General features: G+C 50.9%; 1 protein-coding gene across 5 annotated transcripts in view; it reads right to left on the bottom strand.

Moving 5' to 3' along the window:
• SLC39A11 (solute carrier family 39 member 11) overlaps positions 1-25,612 on the bottom strand; it is a 321,878-nt gene that overhangs the window by 61,980 nt on the left and 234,286 nt on the right. For all 5 annotated transcript variants that reach the window (XM_059150367.1, XM_059150368.1, XM_059150366.1 and 2 more), the window contains one exon: positions 61-130. In XM_059150367.1, coding sequence (XP_059006350.1) covers positions 61-130 — 70 coding nt within the window. The remainder of the gene's footprint in view (positions 1-60; positions 131-25,612) is intronic.

Genomic DNA, 25,612 nt, shown 5'->3' with positions numbered 1-25,612 from the left:
CATCCAGGTAAGACGCACTTCAGAGCACCCCGTGCCCTTGGGCGGCGGGTGCTGGCTCACCTGGCACTCTCGAAGGTGGCAGATGCTGTCTTCCCTATGGCCCCAAATCCAACGCCGACAGCGAGACCCTCTGAAACAGACATTAAAAAAAAAAAACACAAAAAACCATGAGGGGTTAGGAGCAACTTTCGAATGAGGCTCATTGCCCTCACTGTGTCGAGTGCGACCGCTTGAGGCTATCCGAACAGAAAATCCACACAACCGGAGTTTCCGCTGGGGGTTGGCCGGCAACGGTCTGCGGGTCAAACCAAGCCTGCTGCCTATTTCTGTTCTTAGCCAGCTAAGAACAATATTCACATTTTTAAATAATTGGGGAAAAAAAATCAAGGAAAGAATAGTATTTCATGACACATGAAAATTACATAATTTTAGTGCTCTCAAATAAAGCTTCGTTGGCACACCGCCATGCCTGTCGGTGGACAAGTTGTCTGTGGCTGGTTTTGCACGTCATCAGCAGAGAAGAGTAGCTGTGACAGAGACCGTATGGCCCAAAGACCTAAAATGTTTACTGTCCGGCCCTTTGCAGAAAGAGCTTGATTACTGACTCCTGAGCTAAACACAGAGGGATTTATTTTCTCAACAAACACGATACCCAAGGCTGATGGGGTAGCCCAGTGATGTCTTCCCAGACGTCTGAGGAGCCATCTTGAAATGGTAGACAGTCCTAGTCTATCTCCTCTGAGACGGTGTGGCTATCATCTAGCTTAAGCTTGGGGAAAGACAAGATGATTCCCGAAGCCTTTCCAGAAGGACAAGCGAGCCTTCCAAGCTTACCAACACCCTGACCCTGATCACATGTGGAGGACAATGCTGGTCTATAAGAACCTGATGCAGAGGGACACGTTATGGAAAAATGGAACTGGCCTGGGATCAGAGGGGTAGTCCCATGAGGTTAAAACACTTCCTGATATCTGTGGGAGAGTTTAGAGGCCCGTCTGAATCAAGGCCGGAAAGGGACTACCAATATTGGTCAGAGTCAAGAAATAAGGGGTTTGGGGGCCAGGAGGAACTTCTGTGTTGTAAAGAGGGAAGAGGGGGAAATCAACCAAGTGAGAAGGGCTTGTCTTCTTTTAGGATTCACTGCCTTTTTGAAAGGCCTCTCTTTGTCCTGTTTCGTTTCATTGGGGGCACACTGGGCTTGCGATGGTGACTCTAGGAGGCACGCGGAGACAAAGGACTCCTCAGACTGGTCCCATGTTAAGGCCTAAGAGCTCGCCTATAACCCAGTCTGGGTCACCAAGAAACTGCAGTGGGGTATGGCGTTCACAGACCCTGCTAAGGCAGAAAGCGCTCTTTTTGCCTCATTTTCCCCTCTGTGCTTCAGTCTTCTGGGCGGGGGGGCTTCCTGGAGGCTATAGCCACTGGAGGTTGCTCACTGAGAATTTGGGATTCTGATACACCGTATTTCGATGCTTCCCATATTTCTGATAATGACCAATGACGACATACAGAATCCTAGGACTTCAGAGGGGAGGAAACCCCATGGATCATGTGGCATGACTCTTGGGCTGCTATCAGACTCAGACTTCAAGGGTCTGGGGGAGTGTGTTTCTGAAACCAGACAGCACCCTTCCAGCACGCACGGCACGCAGCGTAGCCAACCGCCGACAAGTCCCCGAGACAGGGCCTCTAATGAGCTCCGGGGCTGAGACGGCCAGCCAAGCCAACACTGCCAGACGTTTCAAAATTGAGCTTTTAAAAATGGATTTATGTTTGTTTAATTTTTAAGGCTCCTAATGTAAATTTTTCACAAAGGCCGAGCTTCCATTTAGCATGTCTTTCCCCTGAGATGAATTTGATTCTATATTAAGCTTTGTATTCAAGACCTTAGTGTCACTGTGGTCTTTCTTTTGAGAAATGGGAGGGCCGGTGGCCACTTGCAGCCAGACGCTGGGCTAGACATATGGAGGAAAGGTGGGACTCATCCCCTCTGCTTCCCCAGTGGAGAGGAAAGGTGAGGGGGAGCTGGTCTGAGAGACCAGGCGGGCTCTGATTCTGAGGTCCAAGCTCTTCCTTTTCCCTGGCTGTGCGTTCTTTTCTATCTCTTTCAGAAATGTCCTCTGAGGGTGCAGAGGAAACCACAACTCCAGGGAGGGACTTGGATGCACGTTCACCATCTCCAGATTTGCCTGATGTACCCGACAAGCTTCCAGGGGCTGGGTAGTGGGGAAAGAGGGATTTCAGGCTGGGCTGGGAGGCTATGTCTGGGGGTTCCGGGCATCCTTTTCAGCAGGATGGAGGGGTGCCTGGGTGGCTCAGTGGGTTAAAGCCTCTGCCTTTGGCTCAGGTCGTGATCCCAAGGTCCTGGGATTGAGCCCCGCATTGGGTTCTTTGCTCAGCAGGGAGCCTGCTTCCTCCTCTCTCTCTGCCTGCCTCTCTGCCTACTTGTGATCTGTCTGTCAAATAAATAAATAAAATCTTAAAAAAAAAAAAAAAAAAGGATGGAGGAAGCCCTTTTTTACGCATCTTCTGAGTCTCAGAAAGCTGGAGGACCTCGATTTGCCTCCATCTGGCCAGTCTCCTACCATCAGCAAGTCCACTGTTTACAGACCTGCTGTTCTCAACTCTGTTTCGTGCCAACACAGCCGAGACCTCAACCCACTCTCAGAGGTAACTGTGGGTCTCGGAGGCAGAGAGCTTCACCAGGGACCCCTGCTCCTCTCCCCCCCTCCAGGTGTCAAAAACTAGGGAGGGCCTAAGGGGTGTTTTACGACACCAGAGGGGCATATCCCTCCCTTCCTTTGAAAAAAATTTCCTTTTCTAAACTATAAACAACAGTTGGCCTACTCTTTTGTTAAAGATGTTGCTCTAATTAGTCATTTTAAGTAAATGATGGTGCAGACCAGAGGCATGGGACCTATATTAATTAGCAAACTAAGGCCTTCCTGTTATTTGGAGAAAGTCCCAGCACTCTGACGAACATAAATGCCCTCAGTAGCTCTGGCAGGTTGGGCAGGGGAGTACCCCGTTAAGGCAGGAGAAAAAGCAGCCACTCCCAGGGACAGGAGCCTCGAGAAGCAGAGCCAACCCTTGAATCTCAGGCCCCCACTTCTCCCCCGCCCCCACCCTGCAGACCTGTGCTCGCAGCTTTCTCCCAGGGGCGGGTGGCGGGAGCTGGCTTCTGAATCCGTGCCCCAAAGAGGTTTGGCGCAAAATGAATGCACAGTCCCTCTGCCCCCACCCTGCTGCGAAGAACTGCAAAATGAGCCCCTCCCTCCTCTTGGCTCTGCCCTGGGCTGGGGGGAGGGGAGGACACATTCTCCCAGCCCCCAAAGCGCAAGCTGCCATGGGAGGAGAGGGGGCCAAAGCCCTCCCTCCCCCCAACCTCCACCAGGGGAAGGAGAGGCAATGGGCAAAGGGAACACAGTGGCTGCCCTGTCTGAATGTAGGATAACACCCCGGAGAGAAACCAACGAAAGACCAAGACAAATTACCCGCACGGAAGGAACATAAATAAGAGAATTAAGGCAGATACTTGAGATCCACAGATGGTAGAAAGAACCCGCTGGGTGGAAAAGGAGCAGAGGAAAAAAGCGCCGACTGGAGCTCACACCCCAGGTGTCCCCCAAAAGTGCAAATTAGGAAGGTAATTAAGACAAGAAACCAAAGTGACTGGAATATTATCAGGAAGCCACTGGCTCTCTTCGCACCTCCTGCTATTAACTCGGTGCAAAGAGATCAGATAAACGCCAGCCCTGTAGTGGGGGTCTGGATGCAGAGCGGGGAACAGGCTCTGGGGCCCGGCCCACCCACTCCTCTCTTCTGCCGGAAGGAGGGGTGTGTGGAAGGGCCTGGGGTGGGTGGGCGGGGAGGGTGTAGGGGACGGAGGCGGGGCGCGGGTGCCCATCTCTCCAGCTGCCCGCCCTTCCGAATCTCCATCCGTCCTTGTCACCCACTGGGGAAGAGAACAAAGGAGTTACGACTCAGGTCCTGGTAGACGGTTCAAGGTTCCTAGAAAAATGCCTCACTGTTGACCTTGCGTCAGAGGAGGCTGGTCTGGGTGTTGCCCAATGCCAAGGGCCGTCCCTGGCCTCTGGCCACTAGATGCTGGCAACACCCGCGAGGGGTGCTAATCAAAATGTCTCCAGGCACGGCCACATGTCCCCTGGGGAAAAACCGTACCCTGTTGAGAACCACCGGCCTCAGACCAAGAGCTACTCTTCATCCGTTTTTAAGCTATTCTAGAACATTCTAAGAGTTTAAGTAGGTGGTAGGAAAGTGAACAGTTAAAAATGAGTGTCTTGGTCCATTGGGGCTGCCATCACGAAATGCCATGAACGGGATGGCAGATAAGTCACACGGATCCATTTCTGGATCCATTTCTCACAGTTCTGGAGGCTGGGAAGCCCAAGACCAGGATGCTGGCAGACGCGATCTCTGGTGAGAACCTGCTTCCTGGTTCAGAGACATGTCCTCACGTGGTCAAAGGGACAGGGACCCTTCATGAATCTCTGCAGTAAGACACTGATCCCTGAGCTCCACTCTTGCGACCTAAGCATCTCCTGATACCATCACATCGGGGTGCAGGATTTCCACGTATGAATTTGGGGAGGACACAAACATTCAGACCACAGCAACCAGTATTTTCTTTTTCCATCAAGGGCTCACCATTTCTTCACTTTCAAAGTCACGGCTGGTGTCGGGGGTGGGATGATGGGGGAGTTCGCAGGTCTTCTGCAGCAGACCTTGCCAGCCTCCAAAACGGTGACATCTGTGACATTTCAGTGCTGCCTGAAGGTCACGGCTATCAGGTCTCACGGGGGATGGGAGGGAACGCCAGGACAGGAGTGCAGAGAAATGCGGTATCTGGTTCAGTAGGGCTGTTGTGGGGACACGCTTCCTCTCCCTGCCTGGTTACGCTCCTCCGCACGTGCACACAGCGGTCATGTGGTCTCAGCAGAGAGATGCTTCTGAAATACAATCCGGGTGTCCAGGGGCACCCAGGGCAGGGCTGAAGATTACGGGGGTCTCACGTCCCTGGTCTGGGCTCTGCGACTGTCTCCCGGCAACTCCTGATCACAGGCCTCTGGGGTGGCTATTGCTGGGCTCGCCACGAGCTGAAACCTTGTCTGTTCACGTCTGCGCTGCTGGGAAGCCTCAGTTCTCCCTCCAGCATCCATGCTGTTCCCTCCCTGCATCTCAGGATGGCCCTGCGGGGGCCACGGGATCTCTGGGGTACGTGCCACTCAGTGCTCTGGTGGGGTCTCTGGCAGATGTCCTCGTGCTATCAGTTCTAGACAGCACAGGCAAAAGCCGTCAGAGAAGGTCAGCACAGAGACAAGCAGGAAATAAGGGGGAGGTTAGGACGTTTTCTCCTGGACTTAACAAAGTATGAAAAGTACGACAGCAGCTCCCATCCCGCGAGGGCTCAGTATTATTAAACAAGGCCACAGGGGCACCTGGCGGGCTCAGTCCGTAGAGTAGGTGACTCTTATGTGCAGGGTTGTGAGTTCGAGCCCCATGTCAGGTATAGGGATTACTTAGAAATAAAATCTTAAAAAACCAACCAACCAACCAACCAACCAACAACATACCCACCACCGATCCCAAAGGCGGAGAAATGATATGAAATAGGATGGCTTCCTTGCTCTCATCTCCACTGAGGACAGAACGAGAGGAGATGACTCTCCAGTTGCTGCCAGAGGCAGGGAGAAATTACCTTGAGGAAGGAGGGCTTTGAAATGTCTGACCACAGGGACATTGAGACTGTCATTCCCTAAGAGAAGAGGGGTGACTGCAGCAGCTGAGCAGTTCCCCAGGCTGGGATGTCTGTGGATGCCGAGAGTAGGCTGGGCTAAAAGGAATAGTGAGGTTGGTATTGTCAAGGTGACCCTTCTGGCCAGATGACACACAACTTTAAGTATGGGCTCAGTCCTGGGAGCGAGGTCGAGCAGCCACATACCACATTCCCAGGTCCTCGTGGGCTACTTACTGAAAAACAGAGAGGGGGCGCCTGGGTGGCATCGTTGGTTAAGCATCCGATTCTTGGTTTCAGCTCAGGTTATGATCTCAGGGTGCTGGGATCGAGCCCTGCGTCAGGCTCCATGTTTAGTGGGGAATCTGCTGGACAATTCTCTCCCTCTGCCCCTCCTCTGCTTATGTGCTTGCTCACTCTCTCTCAAAAGTAAGTAAATTTTTTTTTAAAAAGATAGAGATATAACCATCTGGAACATCCGTGGTTGGAGGGGCCCATGTGGGCAATGGGGCCGTGAGGAAGGGGGTGTGCCTACTCCCAGTGGCAGCACGAGCCTCCAGGGCTGCTGGGCAAGCTCAGTGCTGATTCCTCCCTGCTCTTGCCCATCTGGGCACCGTTGCTGGGCCCGGAGAGGGCCAGTGTCCATCACACTCCAGGGGGGTTTCCTGGCCGTAAGGGCTTGCTTCTGGCTGTCGGGAGGGTTGACCCATCTGGCCTAGACACACCTGCTGTCTGTATTTCTACTCTGAACCCTCAGCTTGGCTGAGCCTTCTGGGGAGACTGGCCCACAATAGGCTGATTCCCCCACTTGGCCCGTCCTTGGCCGCACACAGAGTTCCAGCAGAAAGGGAAACCAGGAAGGTGGGATTTCTGATCGTGTTACATGTTCACGTAACAGGATGTTGGTACAACCAGCCACGTACTGCCACAGAATCCCCGTGGAGCCTGGCAACCGCCCTGCGAAGGAGAGAAACGATCTCCTTAGGGTCGTTTTTCTGAAAAAGTAGTTCGACTCACTTTCTAATACGGATGACTAGCCGAGCTATTTGTATTGGGTAAAGTCAAGTGCTGGGAAAGAAGAGAAACACAGGTGTTCCAGAAGAGTCCAATTTAACTCACCTTCCTATAGACGTCCATAGTCGTACCTTAAGAGTTTACTAAGAGATCTTGATAACTGAAGAACTCCAACACGGGTCTCCCTCTAATTATAACAAGCACTCCGTAATTAATGTTTGCAAGTGTGCTTTTTAGCATATTCTACTGTCTCCAATGAAAGACTCAAAGAAACTGCTTTCCTGAGACCCTGCCCCTCCCACCCCAGCAGACGGCAGAGAAGGAGGCCTCTCATTGGTAGGAACGAGGAGCGATGATACAGCCACATCTTTAAATAGCAAGTGAAGGCACTTTGTTTAATACCCATGTCCAAGAGTCAATTTCAATTTGCTTCAGTTTTCAGCAGACAAAGATCAGATCCCCGTGTTCCCATGGAGGAAAAGGGAGGGAATGTCTCTGCTGGTACAGATAATGCTGAGCTCTTCCAACCCCCAAGCCCTGCGTCATGCCCAGACGCAGGCCTCTAGCCAGGTCCCCTCACCCTGCACCCCTGCGGCCACAGTGGGCAGTGCCCTCTAGCTAGAGGATTAACCTGCAGGCCCAGGGCCAGACCAGGTGTGTGGCAGAGGGTCAGATCAGGTGCGGTAGTGGGGTCAGACCAGGTGCGGTAGAGAGGCCAGGCCAGGTGCTGTAGAGGGGCTGGGCCAGGCGCAGTAGAGGGGCCGGGCCAGGTGTGGTAGTGGGGCCAGGCCAGGTGCAGTAGAGGGGCCAGGCCAGGTGCAGTAGAGAGGCCAAAGAGCATGGTGTTCTCTGCTCTCTGAACCTCTGCCCAGTCACCTGGTCTCTGAGCTTCCTCTCCCACTTCCAAAGCTCAGGCATGTAGGGAAGCATCTGGTTGTTCAGATCTGACCAATTCACACTACTTAAGTGCACAAGGTTCTGTTCTGTAATTTCCCAACAACTCCTTGTGGGGCTTCAGGAAGCACCGAGAACCTAACAAGCTCCACAACCAGGACGAAGCAGGACGGACACCAGGCAGCCCAGGCGTGGCCGGCGTCGAATGATTTCCCGGCACAAGCATACCCGCGATGGATGGGCTCATCTGAAGCCAGGGGTGCAGTTCCACTACATGCTGCCTGACCCCAGGCACCGAGGAGGCCCCCAGCACCGCGCTGGAGTCTGAAGGCTCCCCCTCCCCAACTCCCAGTCAGGGAAAATGACGCTGAGGTGGGACAGAGTTACGGGACAGAGGCGGGAAGCATGGACACAGCCATCCCAGGGCACCATCCCTGTCTCAGTTTCACAAACTGCTGGAAGGAAGTCACAGCAAGAACTGAGCCCGAGAACCAGCCCCCGGAAGCGTGCGCTGCAGACAGCACACACACACGGACACACAGCTAACAGCCCAGCGTCTCATGGGCTTCTCCCTACAAAGACTGGGGACTCCTGGGATCAGGAGAAGCCAGGGGATCAGCACGCCCGGGGCGCTGCTCCTGATTCCATAGGAATGACCCTGCCCAGAGGACCTCGCGGCCCTAGGGAGGCAGGAGGTAGCTGACCCCCGCTGCCCTCCCCGTGTTCCTCAAGAAGGGTCCCATCCCCGGAGGGCAGAGCTGCCTTGCCAAAGGAACAGGCAGCCTGGGGCCCGCCTGCCTGCAGGGGTGGGTGCACCCATAGGCCACGTGTGGGGTATGGCAAGCTCTTGGACATGCTTGAATGCAGGACCCTCGGAGGTAGGAGGTGGGGCTGACTCCTGGTTTGCAACTCACGTGGACTGGAGGCTGACAGAAATGGGGGAGGGAAGAAGCACTTTAACCCCCCTGAAGGACTTACAAGTGAAATTAGGGTCTGGCAGCTCTTTTGGGATGATGGATGACCTAAGGCACGGGTTCATGTATCCGACTCCCACCCAAGTATTTCTAACAGCCAGGCAGGGGGTCACGTCTCAGACCACACAGCTGTGTTCTGCTCCGCCAACGGCAGGGAGTGTAAAACAATGCCTGTATGAAGGCAGGGGCCGTATCTTTCTTAAAGGGAGCAGCAGCATTTCACAAGAATGTAAACAGAGGAGGAAAATAACTGCCTGCCTTCTCCACCCAGCTCTGCCATCGCCATGTGCCCAGGGGCGGCTGGTGGGCTCTGCAGTGTGGGCGGTCATGGCCATTATGTGTGAACCCACCCTCTGGCCAGGGAGACTGTGTATCGGGCATGGAAGAGAAGCGGAGAGAAGCGGCAACAGATAAGGTGAACTGGATCCTGGAAATGTCTGTGTCTGTCTTTCACTTAGCCTGAAGCTGGAGCCTGGCTGCCCGTCTGTACCTCCTGTGGGTATGCGAGATACGTCAACATCCTTTCAATACCCCACTATTTTCCTAAAGCCCTTTGGGTTCTCACTCTACAACTTGTAGCCAACAGACTCAATAACTAGGCCAAAGCCTGCCCTAGGTGCTCTACGTTGATTATCTAAATTGGTCTAATCTAACCCTAACTCAATTGCAAAACTGATATTGTTATTGTTGTTGTTTTTTTCCAGAGAGGTGAACCGGGGTTCAGAGTGGTCAAGCAACACACCCAAAGTCACACAGCCCTTAAGAGGTTTAGCCTACACGTTCCTAGGCTTTTTCATAGCACGCCCCACTGACTCCTCTGTTTAGTTGACCATCAGGCCTCCTCTCCTGCTTAGGACTCAAAGGACTGAGAATGGCATTAATGCCAGCAAGAGTACCCACTGGGGCACCCTATTTAATTTAATCTTTTCAAGAACCCCACGAGATGGGTACTGCTCTTAGCCCTTTTAGAGACATGGGGCTGGTATCTAAGGCTGCACACGCTCTTCCTTGCCCATATAGCCTTCCATGACTCCCACTATCGCTACTTCCTCTGCGACCATCTCCGTATATTCGAATATCCTTTTCTTTTCCTGAGACTTTAGGCATATCAAAATGTTCCATTTTATATTCTTTTTTTTAAAAGATTTTTTTTATTTGACAGACAGAGATCACAAGTAGGCAGAGAGAGAGAGAGAGGAGGAGGAAGCAGGCTCCCCACTAAGCAGAGAGCCCAATGCGGAGCTCGATCTCAGGACCCCGGGATCATGACCTGAGCCGAAGGCAGAGGCTTTAACCCACTGAGCCACCCAGGTGCCCCTCATTTTATATTCTTACTTTGAACCTAAGAAATGGTTATTTTAAGTTATGCTACGCACTACTTTTTAACCAAAGCAATACACCTACAAATGGAAGAAAACATCATGTTCAGCAAAATCTAAAGTAATAAATCTCCCCATGTCCACTCCCTACCCCTAGTTCCACACCTAAGGGGCAAGGTACTTTTCTAAGTTCTAGCTTCTCCATCTCCAGTGGGTACCACTGTAACTTTACATAACTTTAAATATTAATACCTTTGTTTCTTTAATGTATCACACTCTTGAGGTAGCTGGCTGACAGCACTGCTGCTTTCTACTGTGCTCAGCCTTGAAAAAGCTGAAGAATTCAGAGACCTTTCTTCCCACCTCTGCTGTATGAAAGCTGTCCCATTTGGTACTTGTTCTGCAGATACAGCTCATCTAAGGTACATTCCCAGGTCAGTTCAAAAAATGGCAATCCAATAAAAACGGAGTTTACGATAGTGGGGTGCTAACGTGTGTTCTTTACAAACCAGGTTGCTATTGCTTTAAAGCCTAAAGCTTTAAACTCTTCCCATTTGAAGAAAATGGTCCGAGGAATCAAGGCCCAATGGATTCTTTCTTGATTCTTTCTGGCGTCCGTCTTATCTTCTGGATATTAATTGAGTTACCTCCTTCCTTCCTTCCTCACTCTTTCTTCCCTCCCTCCCTCTCTTTCTTTCTTACACATATTTTTTAAAGATTTATTTGACAGACAGAGATCACAAGTGGGCAGAGAGGCAGGCAGAGAGAGAGAGAGGAGGAAGCAGGCTCCCCGCTGACCAGAGAGCCCGTCGTGGGGCTTGATCCCAGGTCCCTGGGATCATAACCTGAGCCAAAGGCAGAGGCTTTAAACCACTGAGCCACCCAGGTGCCCCTCTTGTTTCTTTTAATGGCAGTAAATACAAATGTCATCAAATTTACCACTTTAGCCATGTTGAAGTGTATGACTCAGTGGTGTTAAGGTCATTCACACACTGGTGCACTGGCCACCACCACCTTTCCAGAACTCTTTTTCTCCTGCGAAACTGAAACCAGTCCCCCATTGAGCACTAATTTCCATTTCCCCCTCTAGCCCGGTCTCCATCAACCACCACCCCAGCTCTGTGTCTATGGATGTGACCCCTTTAGTGATCTCATGTAAGAGGAATCACACAGGGACGCCTGGCTGGCTCAGTCAGTGAAGCGTCTGCTTCCGGCTCAGGTGAAGGTATTGAGCCCTGCTCTGGGCTCCACGCTCTGGGGGTGGGAATCTGCTTGTCCCTCTCCCTCTGCCCCCCCCCCCCCCCCGCTCACTTGCACTCTTGCTATCTTAAATAAATAAAATATTTTTAAAAATAAGAGGAAAAAAAATGCCAGGAACAGATGCCACGTGTTCCTTCTTCATTCTGTTACGGGGTGTCCTTGAGCCGGTGGGTGAATGCTGATAAACTTTGGAGTCTTTGCCATGTGTAAAAGTCAAATTTTGATTTTGTTTCATAACTTCATAGTTTGGCCTGATAGGAAATTCTAGGTCCCAAATGACCTCTCCTCAACATCTCAAGAGCATTGTTCCACTGTCTTCCAGTATCCAGGGCTGCTGCTGGGAAGTCTGATGTTAATTTAATTCTCAGTTCCTTGCAGTTAAACTGATTTTTGTCTTCAGAAGCTCTTACATGTGTTCATCTTTGTTTTGGAGTTTTTAAATCCCACCAAGATCTGTCTGAGGGGGAGGCTTTGTTCATTCACCCGCAGGTTTAGGTGGGCCCTTTCAATCTGCAAGTTGTGCGTTCTCATTAACTTAGATATTTCTTGGCATCTCTACTCATATTTTACATCTTGGACTTTGTGTCTGTGAACTAGAGAATTGTTTTCTACTTAACTTCCCTGATGACCAGCTTGGCCTTTCATCCAGAATGTTCTTACCGGTCTATTTAACTTGAAAACAAACAAACAAACAAACAAACAACAACTTTATGGCATTCCCACAGAGGGATGCAGTGATGGTGTGAACTGGTTTGACTCACACACAAGGATGCAGTGATGGTGTGAGCAGGTATGACTCACACACAGGGGGCACAGTGATCATGTGAAGGGGTGTAACTCACATGGGGATACAGCGATGGTGTGAACAGGTGTGACTCACACCCATAAGGGTCCGACAATGGTGTGAGCAGGTACGAGCTCACACCCACTGGAATGCAGCAATGGTATGACTGACAGGGAGCCTGTGTAGACGTGAGTGTGTATACACACAAATTCACACACATACATGAGCAGAAACAGCTGCACGATGGCCTCAATGCATGAAAACAAAAATGTGGATCAGTCATCTGAATGCTAAGACACTGGGCTCCCCCCTCACAAAGCCCACCCTGTGTGTCCACACAACACCCTGACGGTGGGGCAGGGCCAGACCCTCATCTAGACTCAGTGCTGGCGTCTCTGACTACGAAAACCAAGCTCCAGCCCGCATGTAAACAGCAGCTCTGAGGGAGAAAGAACTAAGAGGCAGCGGGGGTGGGGGGGTGGGGGGGTGGGAGGGGCCAGGAACTGATTTCAAGTAGCTGCTGGGGTCACACATGAGAAATGAGAAAGGCCGGGGAATCCATCTGAAAAGAATTTCAAGGAAATCTTTGCAAGTGAAGTGTTTATAACAGAGTTGGATGGAAACCAGATCACAAAGGGGTGAAGGACAAGGAATTTAGAGTGTGGACTCTAGACTCATGCCCGAGAAGAAGGAAGCTTAGCCTGAATGGCTCAGGAGGAAGCGACAGTGTCTTTAACACCAGCACCCACGGGGCGTCTGGGTGGCTCAGTGGGTTAAAGCCTCTGCCTTCAGCTCAGGTCATGATCCCAGGGTCCTGGGATCGAGCCCCGCATTGGGCTCTCTGCTTGGCAGGGAGCCTGCTTCCTCCTCTCTCTCTCTGCCCGCCTCTCTGCCTACTTGGGATCTCAGTCTGTCAAATAAATACATGAAATCTTAAAAAACAAAACAAGACAAACCCAGCACCCATAAGCAGGCGTGGCCCGTGAGCAGGGGAGAGGGGAGCTAAGAGAGCAGCCCTGGGTTTCCTGGGCACCCACACCAGCTGCACAGGGCACCACCCAGCAGAGCCACAGCAGAGATGATCTCATAAATCACGGTGAAACATTTGGCCCACTTAAGGTCCAGTGTAAATGTCAAAAACTAATAAAATATGTAACTCGGCTAGCAAGGTGCTCAAAGCCTGGGGCCTTCTTTTAATTAATGTCAGTCAGATCTGATCCAAGACATTCCCACGACACATTGGCAGGCACTGGGAGAACCCTCCCGGCCAGCTTCATCAGGAGGCCCCCACATGTAGGCTGCCCTTCTCAGTCACACGGACGATCCGCTCTTGTGTCTGGCAGATGAAATCCTGTTTTTGTTTTTTTTTTTTTTTTTTTTTTATGAGGGAGATCCAAAACAGATGTGGGTACTCCCAGAGCATCAGGGAGCTAAGAGTTAGGTGACAGCAGACGGTGACCAAGAAATTGTTAGTGATTTTCTACCAAAAGAATGAAAAAAAAACCAGGTTATTAAAAATCTGGTTCACGAATCTCTAAAACACACAAACAGGAATGGCAATCAAGAGGAACCAGCATGGATTCATGAACAATTCATGTCACACAAAGTAGAAAACTCTTTTGATGCAAATGTAACTGGCAGAGCAGGGGAAAGCAAGGGCTATCCATCGATCACGCGTCTGGATGCCGTCATCACTCCTGGTTCTCACCATACCATATGAACCAGACAAAACAATGCATCCTGGGGCGTGAACAGTGAGCAGTGTTCACGACTGGTCAAATGACTACACTCAGTAGGTGTCAAGTTCACGAATTCGTGTGGCCCTGCAGGGAGAGCTGAGCCACACGGCTCGGCTATTGCTACTGTCTGTCCAGTGTGAATGTCAACAGCTTCGGTGGGGACACAGAAGGAAAAATTGGGAGAAAACGCAACACTGAGAACACTATATGCTCCGCAGACCCGTGACAGAGAAATCATAAAGGATGGACAATGAGGGAAGACACTTAGCTCAGATATGGCATCTAAGAAAAGCAGGTGTAACATCCCGGACTTGGGAATAAAGAACAGGCCAAGAGAAGACGGAGGTGGCCAGCCTCGGCTCTGTACAAGGAGGTGCCCCTGCTGATCAGAGCTATCTGTACAGACCCACATGCCCAGGAATCAGGGCTTTCCATACCAGAAATGTGTTGGCAGAGGCAGAAAACAGAACCTCAGGGGTGTCACGGTTGATATCGCTACGGGAAGTTCAGATATTTGACGTCTCCGCCAACCCTACATAATACGTCCCTGTATTACTGTGAAACTTCCCATGGCGGCTGAAGTAGGGGAAAGGCCACAGGCCCTTTCTCCGCAGGCTGTGCAGGATTCACAGCAGACTTCAGCTCGGTGGACAAGGGGATTCACGGGCTTAAAACGCCAAATGCCTTTAGGGGGTGCATGTCCCCTCCGGTCCTTGAAGGAGCCACCACTCCCTAACCACTTATGTCTGGCCCAGTCTGTCTCTATTCACCGGCCTGACATCGACAGGCTTCTCCTTCTGGAATACTGCTTTGGATGGGCCTTTAAGGTTATGTCCAGTAGGGGACATATTTCCAAATCAGCCTGGCACTGCCTAGATTTCTGGTCAGCAGTCTGGCTCGCCTGCAACCCACCGGGAATGATGGTCTGGGATAGCATTTCCCAAAGAGAATTCTGGGGACTGTGAGGTCTGGTGCATGTTTACAAACAAATCATGGATGTGCCTGTCAAATATATTTGACCCTAAACACACATCCACCCAAATATATATGGTGGATGTATATATGGGTAGATATGTATGTATACACATAAACCATATGTATGTACACGTATGAACATATGTGCGGACAGAGGTGTTTGTGTACATGCATACTCTCTGCATTCGTACATGTATGTATTTAGGTGTGCACATATATATGCACATAAATGTGTGGGTATGGAAGCAGAAGTCTAACCAGTATGCCCATTTTGTGACTCTCCCACAGAAGTAGAGTATGCAACTGTCCCAATGTCTTTGGCCATGGAATCCCTTTTTGCTAGTTTTCTTCGCAGATCCCAGGATATACGGATTTTGTGGAGCCTACTTAGCACACGCTGCTTAGAAAAACAATCTCCATTCTGCCAAGAGTGCAGTGAAGATGTCTGCACCGGTTGCTCCCTCCTGTTTGGGAAGTTGGGCCCTGGGCTGTAAGACAGACACGCAGCTGTGGTTCCCACGTGGGACACTGAGCAGCTCTGTGGCCATTCCGTGGCTCCATCTCTAAGCCCAACCCCCTAGAGCCCACACGCTATCCTCTCAGAGGTGCTGAGTGTGAAAATGGGGCTGATTTGGCATAAGCTTTGCCCCCTGTGGGAAACAATTTTAAAAATGCCTTGAGAAGTCAGTGGGGTTGATGGGATCACCACACGAGGCAGACTTTCATTTGGACAGAGATAGGGTATTCTTGATTGAGGAAGCCCGCAATACAGCCCCCGCCCCACGGCCACGTCCGAACCAGCTCTGCAGGCAATCAAACCAATGATCTCCCCCGGTGGCTGTCAACTCACACCAGCCCCTGTGCCGCAGGTTGGCTCCACGGTCCGCCCTCCCCCTCTCCACTGGCGAAACCTCCAGAGTATAATCCAGCAAAGGCACCTGCTCGACTTATTTGACAGCTTCTTCTGCTTGAATCTCCTTCAACGGCCACGACCGCCCCTCTGTCACACAGCCTCGTGTCATCTGTTCCGCAGTCCTCACTCCTGACCTCATCTACAATGCAATGCAAACTGTAGTGTGCACGCCCCGGGTACAGTCAACCAAATGACGTCAACTAAAACATACTGACCAAGCTCTACCCCAGGCCTCCCAACTTTTCTGCTGAAGCATGTCAGCTTCTACATCTCACGTCCACACCCACTCACTGGCATGGAACACCAGGCCAAACCTCAGAGGAGTCACAGAAGGGGACAGAGATGTCTGCTGAGCACTATTTTTAAGCCCCTTTATTTCACATTTTCAGACATAATCTTTCCAATGACCATGGGGAAGAGATACATATGATCAATGTCTGCATTTTAAACAGCCCAAAGCAGAGAGCAAGTAACTTGCTCCGTGTCTTACAAGACTCCCCACCCATGTCTGGGCAGCCCCAACCATCTGCTCTTCTCCATTTGTCTAACCTCCAAGTGTGGGTTTGGTTTAGAATTTTCAGCCATTGCCATGGGTCCCCAGGGACAAGGAGTTCTGTGTGTTGGCTGATGGCAAGGCCCTTACAAGCACAGAGACGCACTCGGATCAACAGGCACTGAAGGGCGAGGACAAAGCAAGAGGAAGGCAGCTCCCCGCTATTTCCACAACGAGGAGAGGAGAGCACAGGGAATCCGCTGTGAATCAAGGATGAGAGCTCCATTATGGGGCCAGTTGTGAGTGGGTGTGGACGGGAGATGCAGTGCTGGTCTTCGGAGAGTCTGCAGTATTCCACAGACAACGAGCTGGCAACGCCCGGCCTTCTGGTGAGGACCCCAGGGTCTGTGGAGGAGCTGCTGCTGGGGTTCCCCTAAAGGAGTGGTGTGTGCTGCCATGACCTTGTTCCCTCGGACCCACCGCAGTCCTCCCACTATCCGTATGCAAACACAACGCCCCTCTTCAACGACAGACAGAAAACCGGAGCACCCGTGTCCCACTGCTTGCTGTGGCTCTTGACTTCTGGGCCCAGCTAGACTGTCGCTTGTCTGGGGTGAGGAAAGGGGTCCTGACTCCGGCAGACGTGCTCCTGGCCTGTCTAGGGGTTCTCTCCACAGGCTGTGGCTTTCAGGGGGCTGCTGTGGGGTGGGGGTGGGGACAGTCAGACCAGAATCTCCAGGGAGAGAATTCTCTAGGACGCACTCTGCCCACAACCCCAGAGGCACAGCAAACTCTTCCTGGACAGGAGTCTAGGGACGTGCCCTGTGAAAAGGCTTTCAGTGGGATTTAGATTCTCCTCCATGAACCATGCACCTCCGTCTCCTCCCTCACCTCCAGAGGAAAACCAACATCCTAGATCCACGTTTTCCAAACTGTGTTCCATGGAACACCAGGAACAACTTAAAAAGATCCAGTAGTCAAATACTGGGTTGAATCCTATGAAATTACTGCTACTTAAGCACCATCTTTTTTTTTTTTTTTTTAAACTATAAACCAGCAATTTCATCTGGCCCGACCTAATGAGTTCTGAAAACTTGTATAATCTTCTCTCGAAGATTCAGAAACCGTTTCAACATTTTAAAGGCTGTTTCATAGAGTAAACTGCATGGCTTTTTTTTTCCAAACATATTTGACAATGGAACCCTTTTATTAGGTGACAACCGCTACCTCTCTCAGAACCTCTGCTTTGTGGAACTCCTTTGGGAGAATATTGTCTGGGAGAATCAAAAACAATGAAGAGGTTTTTGAGCCTTTTGCAAAGCCGCCCTTATCACTATCCCATCATTTTTATTTGAATAAAAGGAAATTCACTCAACCATGTCTTACGCGCTTGCTCTACACCCGAGCATTTGCTCAGGACTGGGTACACGCAGGAGCAGGCATGTTCTGGTCAAGAGCAGTGCTCTCAGTTGGAACGGCCAGCGTGGCTCGGAGGACTCAGGGAGGTCTGCGAGGAGTTGTGAGTTTGGAGCTGGGGTTCCAGGGGATTTTTCCAGGTCAGGAGGCTGACGGCCAGTGCCCTGTCAGACCCAGCTCACCTGCTCGTGCCTCAGTGCACTGCCAGAGCCTCAAGGTCGCCAGGCAGTGTGACGACACACTGCTTGCTCCCACTGCCCCCGCCCAGCTGCCCTGGTAAAAGTCTATTCAATTTCATGTGGCTTCAGCACCTGATCTCCTTCAGGTGTGGTGCTATTATGCCACACACTCCCAAGTCAGAGTCCAGCAGGGACTCCAGGGTCACTAGCCACAGACCCCTTTGCCCTCTTCTTGTCCTTCTCTGAGCGTGTGCAGGTATCTGGCTCCGGCAGATCCATGGGGCAGAGGAGGGGCTGTCAGGATGCCGACCTTACGGGGAGGTGGGAGACCATGTAGGGTCTTGGAAACCATGACACAGAAGGCAGACAGTTTATAGGAGAGGTGCGCTGCTCTGCCCCCTTTGGTTTTCAAACCCTGGACCTTCCTAGCCAGGAAGCTGTGGTAGAAACAAAGGCAAAGCTCTTCTGTACTTGCCCAGGGGAAAGGGAAATTTCTGCAGCTTAGTGCAACGTTCCCTCACTTTCTCTTGGTTCATCCGTAACCATTATGGAAGGGGACGCTCCGAGTGGGAAGCACAGGAGTGGTTACGGGCCCTTGCCAGCCCACTTGTGCCCTTTCAATGCCCCTCTGCCACCCTCCCCCTGCCCCCCACGCAGCCCCAGGATCTCTCTTGTGCTATGAGAAGAGCCTACATGGCACCACCAGTGAGGCAGCCCATGGATGGCTGGGGCTGGGCACCGTGAGCAGGGGACAGGGACGGACAGAAGCTCAGGGGAGCAGGAGGGCCCATTACCCGACTTTGGTGCTCCCAGCCCAAGAGTTTTGTCGGATCCGGCATCCTGGGGAGTTGTATTACATGTATGACATTTGTAGCCCAGAAATAGGAGAGAAAAATGAGTAACAGGGGTGGGAGCCGAGGCTTGGGTACAAAGTTCTGCAGCTCTGCCACAAAGGGTCACGTCCAGTGAGGGTGGAATCAGGTCAGGCTGGCTGGGGTACCCACCACTGGCGTGCAGGGAACCTTGCCCAGGAGCTCCGGGCAGCTGCGCCAGCCAGAGCTGGGGAGATTTCCTTTCAAATAAAATCACAATAAAAAGCAATATTGCCCTGCAGCCACAAACTTTTAAAAGCAGGTCAACTACAAGCTGGCTATTTTTTTCATCTGGTAATAACATATTTGTCAGTTTTATCTTTATCTCTGTGTTCTAAGGCTCTCCCCAAGGAGAGATTTTCTTTCTTTTTTTTTTTTTCCTTCCCCTCCAACCTGCAAAGGACAGTGTGACTCAGAACTTGACCCAGTGCTGGCTGCAAGATAATGGAAAATTTTTCATCAGCTTCACGAGCCCAGACACCCCTCCAGCTATCAGCCTGTCCGGGATCCTCCACGGCCAGCAGTTAGGGGGTAGCCGGGGATCACCACACTGCTCAGAGCAACTCTTGGCAGAAGAGGCCACAAGGCCTGATGGCAGGAAGTGGGACGTACATTTAAGAATGAGGGTAAGGACAAGTGGCCTCAGATCATTCACCAGCTGAGCAGCCTTCAGTGAGTCCCTTTTTATGAAAGGGCCTTAGTACTAGGCTGGGGGGTGGGGAGTGGCAGCATCTACCCTCCAAGGTCGGGGTTAGGATGCAGGGACACAAAAGGTGTCCGAAAGGTTTCCAACTATGAAGCACTATGTGACACAAGCCGTTACCGCCAGCCCTTGCTCAGCAGCTCTAAAGATGAAAAGACAATTATTCCCGAAGGGACCTTAGGCCAAAGCTACGGTCTAATGGTAGCCTAGCTGTCACTGGATGGAAGCAAACTCAGGGATTCAGTCATTTTAAACATGTCTTCTGGGTAAAGGTCTTATTTTCCAGTCCCTGAAACTCTTGGCTTTCGTGGGCTCACTTTTCTTCTAGAAAGAGGGGTAAAGAAACCACTTGATCATTCTTTATCTTCTTGTGGACCAAGGGCAGAAGAAGCCACTGTAGCCTGCATCCACCCAAAGAGGCCCCCCATAAGGCCACCCGTGGATGGGGTGAAGCTGCTCTTCCGGGACCCTCACTGTGTGATGGCGAAGCTGGGCTGGTCAGGAAGTCAGCAAGGCCCACGGGTCACAGACTCATGGCCATGGCGGGCTCAGCCCATTGCTCCAAGCTCTCAAGGATGGACTCGAGAGGGTCGTGTTTGTGCCGTGGAGGTAACTGGGTGCACGACTCTTAACTTCAGGTCAGGTCCTGATCTTAGGGTCATGAGATTGAGCCCTGTTTTAGGCTCCACACTCAGCAGGGAGTCTGCTTGAGCCCCTCCCCACCTCAAATAAATCTTAAAAAAAAATAAGAAAGAAAGAAAAGTCACCATTTTAAAGTATACAGTTCAGTACCACTTAGTACATTCACAATGTTTTATGATCATCACCTCTGTCTGGTTCCAAAACATTTTCATTGCTCCCAAGCCCTAAGAGAACCAGTCACTCCCTATTCCTCCCCTTTATCCCAGCCCCGACAACTACCAGCCCACTTTCTGGATCTGTGGATTAGCCTCTTCTAGACATTTCATAAATGCGATCACACAAGATGTGACCTTTTGTGTCTGGCTTCTTTCACGGAGATAAGGTTTCTGAAGCTTGCCCATCTTGCAGCATGTGGAGGAAACCCCTTTCTTCTTACAGCTCAGCCATATCCCTCTATACGGAAAACCACATTTTGCTTAGCCTCTCATCCACGGATGGACACTTGGCTTCCTTCCCACCTTTTGGTTACTGCAAATAGTGCTGCTATGAACACCCAGGTACAAATATTTCTTTGAACACCTGTTTTCAATTCTTTGGGGCATATTCTCAGGAGTGGAATTGCTGGGTTGATGGCGACTTTTGAAAACAGGAATCAACATCATTCTCCTCTGCTTTAAACCTCCCAGTGGTGTCCTGCTGCACTTAGGGGAAGTGAATTGAAAACAGAAATCAACATCATTCTCCTCTGCTTTAAACCTCCCAGTGGTGTCCCCATGCACTGAGGGGAAGTGAAAACAGTAATCCGCACATCTGGCCTTGTCCATCTTAACTCCATGTTCTGTTTTCCAGCTACGTGGACTTTGCCAGGAGTCTGGCTTCCTCCAACAGCCTTTGGGCCACTGCTTCCTCTGGTTGGGTCTCTCCCTCTCTCCACTTGTCCTTCAGGTTTCAGTCTTCATGTAACTTCCTCAGAGACGCCTTCCACACCTCCCCCAGCTAGCTTGGCACATCCCATATGTGGCCACCACAGTACCTTCTACCTATCCCTTACCATAGTGTGAATTACATGTTGATTGCAAGGGTTTCTTTTGTTGATTGGCTCAGGAAGGATTTTTTCAGCATCTACACTGGGCTGGAGTTTGCTTTAGGTGCTAGAGAAATGTCAATTAATAAAACAGGCCCCGGGGCACCTGGGTGGCTCAGTGGGTTAAGGCCTCTGCTTTCAGCTCAGGTTATGATCCCAAGGTCCTGGGATCAAGCCCCACATTGGGCTCTCTGCTCCACATGGAGCCTGCTTCCTCCTCTCTCTGCCTGCCTCTCTGCCTACTTGTGATCTTTGTCTGTCTAATAAATAAACAAAATCTTTAAAAAAAAAAAAAAAACAGGCCCTGCCCATTAGGGGGGGTCTGCCTTATTTGTAGAGGAGGAAGAGAAGACCAGATTAACAAAGAGATAGAACATAAGGTCAGGTAATGATGAGTGTCTTAAACAATCCAGGGCTGGGAAAAGTATTTCACGGGGAGCTATTTTCAGTGGGATCACCCTGGAGCCTTGTAGAAATAGTGGCTTAGATAAACATTTGTCACCTCCAGGAGACCACGAACTCCGGGCAAGGGGGACCTGTGTGTGTTTCATGTGTCTTCATGCAAATCTCCAGCACCAACGTGAATGCCCAGCACATAATAGGTAAGCGGATAAATGAAATAACCCTGCCCTTGCTGAGGAGCCCTAGCACTCTCTGTCCCCATGGCCACTTCTGGGCCCACAGAGTAACCTGGAGGAATCCCAGAGTCAGAGAGCAGTCTCCAGCCCTGAGCCCAGGACCTTTCCTGCTCCTACCACCATACCCACCCTCCATTCTCTGCGCCTCTTCTCGCCTTGCTAATGCTGGCATATGGCACGGTCACTAGAGCGCCTGGATCCTAGCCAGCCTCTGAGAGATGACCAGGTGTGAGCTAGCAGGGCTGCTGCTTGGTTTCCAGACCAAACTTCTTACTGCTCCCTCTCTCCCCTCAACCCTTCACCACCCACCACCCTCCCTAAATGGCCCGGAGTTCACATGATTAGCTGCTGGCGCGGACTCAGAAAAGCACCTTAGTACCAGGCAGTGAGATCCCGGAGCCCATGATAGTCAACCGCCCTTTGGCCTGTATAGTGCGCCTCCTTCCAGTGTATCTCTCATCTAGGACAACAACAGAGCAGAGGTTCACAACCTTTAAAAACCCATGAGTTATGTACACTGGAACAGTACGGAGACACCTGCTACAACATGGATGAGACTGAAGAGGTTATACCAAGTGAAATAAGCCAGTCACAAAAGGACAGACGTGGTCAGGTTCCAAGTACATGAGGCACCTGGAGAAACCACATTCATAGAGATGGAAAATGGAAGAACAGTTGCTAGGGACAGGGCGGGAGGAGGGGATGGGGAGTTACTGTCTGATGGGTGCAGTTTCGGTTTGGGAAAATGGAAAGATGCTGGAGACAGACGGTGGTGATGGTTGCACCATAATGTGACTGCCCTTAATGCTTCAGAGCTATAGACTGAAAATGGTTAGAGTGGCCAGTTTTACGTTCTATATATTTCATCACGATGGAGAAGGGTTCCCACCCTGACATGTGATTGAGTAAATCACTCAGCAAGTTCATTAGGGAGTCAGGATGCCAGTCTCCAAATACTTGGATTTCTAGGTAAGTCATCCTTCTGCTAAACTACAGTGACCCTCAGAGCGCTTCAGGCAGTGGACGGGGAGGCAAAACAGATGCATCGTTCTGGCTCCTAGCCTCCTCAGTCTCCTTATCAACCAAAAGGTTGTGGCCAACACAGTCAGTGTTTTCCTGGGATACCAACTCTCTTAAGAAGCAGTTAGTTCTAGCTTTTTTTCTCCTCTTTCCTTTTTTTTTAAAGATGTATTGATTTTAGAGAGAAAGAGAGTGAGAGCATGATAGGGAGAGAGAATGTCAAGCAGACTCTGTGTTGAGTGCGGAGCCCGACATAGGGCTCAATCCCACAACTCAGAGATCATGACCTGAGCCTAAATCAGGAGTCGGGCACTTAATTGACTGAGCCATGCAGGTGCCCCACTGTCCTTCTATCAGAATTCAGCACCAGGGCTGCCGGACAGTGCCCTGCAACCAATCTGTGATAACCCCTTGTCTTGTCTCTAACCACCCTTAGCCCACCCCAGAGACGTGCTCGGTCTCTTGCTTCTTCCTAAGGAAGCCTCAGCAAACATACTCAGAGCTCTGTCTACCAATCACAGCTGAGCAGTAGAAACCAAAAAAGGGGAAAAAAGAAAACCAGAGATAATCAGTTCCATGTCTTCAAGAGGTTACTGAACATCTGCAGTAGCCATGAAAATGTGTCCCTCAGATCTCCTGCTGCGGGGAGACAGTGACTAGTGGCCCCAGCTGTTGCTTTTCAGAACCCCCCACCGCATCTCCACACCCCCTCCCAGCCCCTCCCAGCCAGTAACTGAGTGTAGGGTGACCAATACAGGATGCAGGGCGCTTCTTAGAGGAATCCCGTGCCTGGAGGATCTGCCCCGATGTTCTCCTGGCCGAGACGTCCTTGGAAGTGTGCCACAGGTAAAGCCTCTTCCTTCCTCATCTCCTTTCACAGGTGCCAGACTTTTATCACAGGCTGAAGGCTCTCCCTACCACCTTCCCCTTCCTCCCCTCTACCCTGACAGCTATGTCCCCCGACACATCTCCTGCATGTCTTTCCCTTCTCGAGGCACCTGCTCCTCGAAGGACCTGAGCTGATAACACCATCACGCTAGCCAGAAGAGAGTAAGGTGCCCAATAAATCAATAAATGCCGAGCAGGACAACAGACACGCTCGGAGTGAGCACTACGCACTTGGAAGAACAGCAAAGACTGCCTTCGATGTTTTGCAGAACTCAACAGTTTGACGTCTACGTTATCCATTCAATAAACGTGCAGCAAGCCCCCGCATATGGCATGTGTGTGCATATCCTCCATTTCCAAGGCAGCCTGGCAGTCTCAGCTGTGTTTTTCACATGAGCAAACCCTAAAAGGATTACTATCAGTGTATAATCTGATCATAACTAATGATGATAAAAATAACAGTCAACGTCATTTAGCTTTTACTCTATGTCAGTTGCTGTTCTATACTTTCCATAGGCTGCTCACCTAAAACAACAACAACAAAAAAGACAAGACAAAACAAAACAAACCCCAAAATAGCACTGTGCTTCAAGGAACGATGAGGACCCAGAAGCACAGATTGGTCCAGGGAGTTGGTTGGCGTGCTGTGGTCTCTGGGAGCCGGCCTGGAGGAGGGACCGGGGAGTCACGGCAGTCCCACACCTGCAGCTTCACCTGGCAGGAGGCCGCTTACACTCCTGTGAATTAGCTTTGCCCTGGGTGACAGAGGCGGAGTTGAGAGGCTCTGGGGTCTGACGGAATATCTTTAAAGTTTCATGCAGCCGCCTCTGCTTTCACCCCGGACGCCTTCAATGAGAAGACATGACAATGGGGAAGAAAGCCCGTGGTGCGGATTCCTAATAAAACGAGACTATGCTGTAATGGGCCCGTCAGCCACAGCGGAGGCCGACTGTGACACAGAAATGAGAAAAATCCACGTGAGAGTTACAGAGAGAATGATTTTTACCTTTTAGATGTCAGGCGATCAAGGAAAATGTGACATCTCACATCATGTTAATTTTTAAAATGCAATAAACTAGTCATCAGAGAAAGATATGCAGCCGGTGCCAAAGACCTAGAGAGAAAGTGATGGTGCGGAGAGCGCGTCCTGACCTTCAGCCCCGCACGTCGAGAGGATGGCCACTGGCTACTGCTCCATTTCCTGCAGACCTTTCTTCCATCTTGACCTGCCATGTCCTTCATGCTTCCCCGCCCCTGGAAATACGAGCATCCAAACACATGGCTCTCTCTTCTTCCGGGTCACTCACCCCCTGGCCTGGGGACACACCCGAGGTAAGAAGCTATTTCCTTGGGCTCTACCCCCTCCCCGTGAGCCCTTTCCAACAACATGGTGCAAGGGTAAAGGCTCACTCAACAAAACTTCACTGCAAGACTGAGCTTCAGGGATGAGCAACACGGAGTCATTTGGAAAGGGTTATACTTTACTCCTGGGTACCCCCACCCAAATCTGCAGTCATCCTTCCACCTCAGTAAGGGCACGATTTGGGGTTCCCATCCTTCATGCCTTACCTGTTCCTTCCTCATTACACCTGAGCACTCTGTTCCCTTAACTGTACATCCAAGTTCAAGACCTCCCGGGGGCGCCTAGGTGGCTCAATTGGTTAAACGGCCAACTCTTGGTTTCGTCCTGGGTCATGATCTCAGGGTCCTAGAATGGAACCCCTGCATCAGGGTCTGCGCTCATTAGGGAGTCTGCTTGGATTCTCTCTCTCCATCTCCCTCTGCTCCTTTCCTCACTCAAGCTCTCTTTCTCTCTCTCAAATAAATAAATAAATCTTAAAAAAAAGACCTCTGGAGCTATCCAATCGAACAGTACCGCCAGGCTTAGGACAATGACATACACATTCTCCCTTCATTTTTCTCTAATTTTTAATACCTCCTCTAAGCTCCTTTGGGTTTGGGGACTATGCCTTGGGCATCCCCTACAACTCCATGGCTCTGGAAGCCACACAGTGAGTGTTCAAAACTCAGGAGCAGAATAACCGATTCT

Source organism: Mustela lutreola, chromosome 15 (genome assembly GCF_030435805.1).
Source record: "Mustela lutreola isolate mMusLut2 chromosome 15, mMusLut2.pri, whole genome shotgun sequence".
Taxonomy (NCBI): Eukaryota; Metazoa; Chordata; class Mammalia; order Carnivora; family Mustelidae; genus Mustela; species Mustela lutreola.
The sequence above is the reverse complement of the archived record's forward strand: the minus strand, read 5'-3'. Positions and strand labels throughout refer to the sequence as shown.